General features: G+C 37.3%; 1 protein-coding gene across 2 annotated transcripts in view; it reads right to left on the reverse strand.

Annotated features, from left to right (window-relative positions):
* Positions 1–3113, reverse strand: part of LOC102213538 (lymphocyte-specific protein 1-like) — a 63870-nt gene that overhangs the window by 15171 nt on the left and 45586 nt on the right. Inside the window, exons 7-10 of one of the 2 annotated variants that reach the window (XM_005751433.1) lie at positions 2446–2469; positions 2024–2065; positions 1134–1165; positions 834–918 (exon numbers count right to left, since the gene is read on the reverse strand). In XM_005751433.1, the coding sequence (XP_005751490.1) occupies positions 834–918; positions 1134–1165; positions 2024–2065; positions 2446–2469 (183 nt within the window). The remainder of the gene's footprint in view (positions 1–833; positions 919–1133; positions 1166–2023; positions 2066–2445; positions 2470–3113) is intronic. The other variant, XM_005751434.1, reaches the window with a different exon arrangement.

Here is a 3113-nt window from a genome sequence, read left to right on the forward strand (position 1 = left end):
ATGTAAACCAGTTTATTTAAAAAATGTTTTTAATGCAATAATTGTTGCCAGTCACAGGCAAATTGAATAGATGTAACTGTTTTTTCTCCACTTTCTTTATGTTTTATTAAACACCATCACCTTTTCGTTAATTTTAGACTTCTTTTTATTTGGATAAATACCCAGAAACACTTCTTCCCTGTGATCAATGATAGCCGTATTTTCAAACGAGCCAAGACCACACCATCTTTTTCACACTCAGGTTAAAATATGTTTATTTTAACAAAGACCTCACAATGTTAAAAAGAAGAACAAGGAAGAACTGCATTTTTACAGGAAGAAACCTCCAGCAGAAGGAAGGAGGATCAGGGAGGGATCCTCAGGGAGGATCAACCAACCGCTGCTACTAAAAAAAAAATTATAGCAGTCTAAAGCAGCGGTCCCCAACCTTTTTTGCGCCGCGGACCAGTTTATGCCCGACAATATTTTTACGGACCGGCCTTTAAGATGTCGCGGATAAATACATCAAAATAAATCTAGTACCGGTACCGAAAAAAGAAGATTTATTCATAACACACCTGAAAAGACCCAGGAAAACTGAGTTAACGATAAAAGCGATAACAAAATAACCTGAAAACCGATAAAAACCCTGAAAACCATACATTTCACACCTGAGGCTCAACTCACGACTCACGGACCGGTACCGGTCCGAGGCCTGGGGGTTGGGAACCGCTGGTCTAAAGTATCCTCTGAGATTTCAAGTGATTAGTCTGCGGAATCTGTTAATGATTACAAAAAATTATCCCACAAATATCCTCTTACTGGTTGAGAAGAAAAACACTCTGCAGTTTTACCTCCAGGGCGTGTGTATATTGTTCCAGTCTCTTGTCGATCTTGGAAACAGGAAGAGGTGGCAGTGTCTTCTTTATGTTGCTGGTACTTTAGAAGAATGCATAAACAACTGAATCAGTCATGGCAAAAGTGTAATTCTGTCTGATTTTAGCATGTGGTACAAACTCTTTATGTCCTTCCAGAGGAAAGTTTGGTGTTTCTAAGTGTAAATGGTGATGGACATCATATCACACTGAAAGAAAGCTTCCTGCACGTGTTAGATTTTGATCATTCTTGTGTGTGTTTTTTATTGGTAGGCCTACCTTCTCCTCAGAGACTCTGTTCGCTCTGTGATCTGAGGAATGGAAATTTTCTGTTTATTAATTTGCATTTCGCAGATCAACAATTTAAACAGGAGTAAAAAACCAAACAAAAAGGAGACACAAAAATTTCAATGTTCTTTCACAAAGGAAATCAGCTGTCAAATAATATTCTACTAACAATTACATAATTCCTGTCTTCATGACAGTCCAAAACATTACTCTGATAAATTCTCTGTCTTCCTTCTCAAGTCCTCATCTCAGGTCCATGCAACAAAGATAGTAAATGTTCCCTCTTCAACCAGGTTCAGTTTAACAGGATAAACCTTGATCCTATAATGTTTCTAATAAGAGTTGTTCAATACTTGACCTGTTAGACCTTTTGCAAAACACTGCAGGCAATTTGTTATCAGAAAACAAAGGTGTTTTATGCCTTGTTTTTACCCTCTGATAGAAATCCTTAACTTTCTGAGGCCAAAGTCATCCTTAACAACTCCCAAACCCAACCCTAACTTTAACCCTAGCCCTAGCCTTATATGTCATTTTTGTTTTTATTGAATTGTTTTTCCAAGTCTTGACTATCAGGGAACAAGGATTATTCTAATTGACACGCATGACTCCTATTTACATTTGTTTAGAAAACGTCTCTTTTGACATTCTTCAAAATATCGGGTTAGTCATATGTCATGACTTCAGGGGGTTAAGTTACCTAATACTTTTATTACCGAGACAGATTTCACTTTGCAGCTGTAGGTTTTTCCTCTTGTAGCAGGTCAAATTATCAGTAGTTTTGCAGTCTTTCTAATAGCAGTGCTGCCAGATTCGGGGTGTATCAGGGTGTGTTTGCTTGAGTTTGCTTGAGAGTAGGCCTGCTGTTTTTCATCCTGACTCACCTTGAATTTACCATCTGCTGTGATGCGGCTGCTCACTTCATCCTGTAAAGAGACAGAGTAAGCTGAGACACAAATTCCTATAGAAGTCAGTGACACTGCACCAAAAGACACTGCAAAATAAAAAAAAATATATCTCTGTGGTTCAGAGTTCATTTTACCCTTTCCCTGTTCTGAACTTTTTAACATCCATCAGGTCACCAAACCACTGAGGGTTAATGTTAGGGTGGTATAAACTTCAAATTTCAAAGAGGTTTTTTTAACCAACAATAACAGGTTTTCTCACCATTTAAAAATCCTACCAATAAAACTGTGTCATGCAGTTCATGGCTGCTCTTTAATAAGTGCAATCAAACCTTAAGTTTGACAAATGACTCTCTTCCATTGCTGCACAATAGGTCAGCTGACACATGCAGGTTACTTACTGGGTAAAACTGTATGAGGAGTTTCTTTTGGGACATCAGGAGGCATTAAAGAGACAATGGGTTTAGACATGATTAATACAATGTAACATAATAATATGAGGTGCCATAAGGAACATTATTACTGAAACGCTCTCACACACACTACTGAAACGCTCTCACACGCACTACTGAAATTTTAGCTCTCTCACACACAACTGAAACGCTCTCACACACACTACTGAAAAACCAAGGCATTTCACTTGAACAGGAAGGTGTTTCAGTTAAACAGGAAGGCATTTCAGTTAAAAAGGAAGTTGTTTCTTGACAAGGAAACTGAAAAAAGTGGTAGATTTCAAACAAACCACTACACAGATGTCTACTCAGCAACCTGCTAGTAGCCTAAGAGAAGCAGCTGCATTACTTAATATATAAGCCTCAGCATAAGTCAAAATTTTGAATAGCAGACACGCATTATCCTGGTTAATTTTTTTTGGCATATGTGCTTTTTGTCTTTTTTAGCAAAGAAAAAAATATCTTAAAATTATTAATAAAACCAGGGAGAGAAGGCTTAGTGTTCCTCCATTTAGCACAATGGATATGATATTTACTCAAAAGTATGATGATGTTAATGATGTCTGAGACACCCAATGCTAGATGATCCATATAAAAAATTTATGATGTAATTCAAA

Source organism: Pundamilia nyererei, unplaced genomic scaffold (genome assembly GCF_000239375.1).
Source record: "Pundamilia nyererei isolate P.nyererei 1_Seehausen unplaced genomic scaffold, PunNye1.0 scaffold00310, whole genome shotgun sequence".
Taxonomy (NCBI): Eukaryota; Metazoa; Chordata; class Actinopteri; order Cichliformes; family Cichlidae; genus Pundamilia; species Pundamilia nyererei.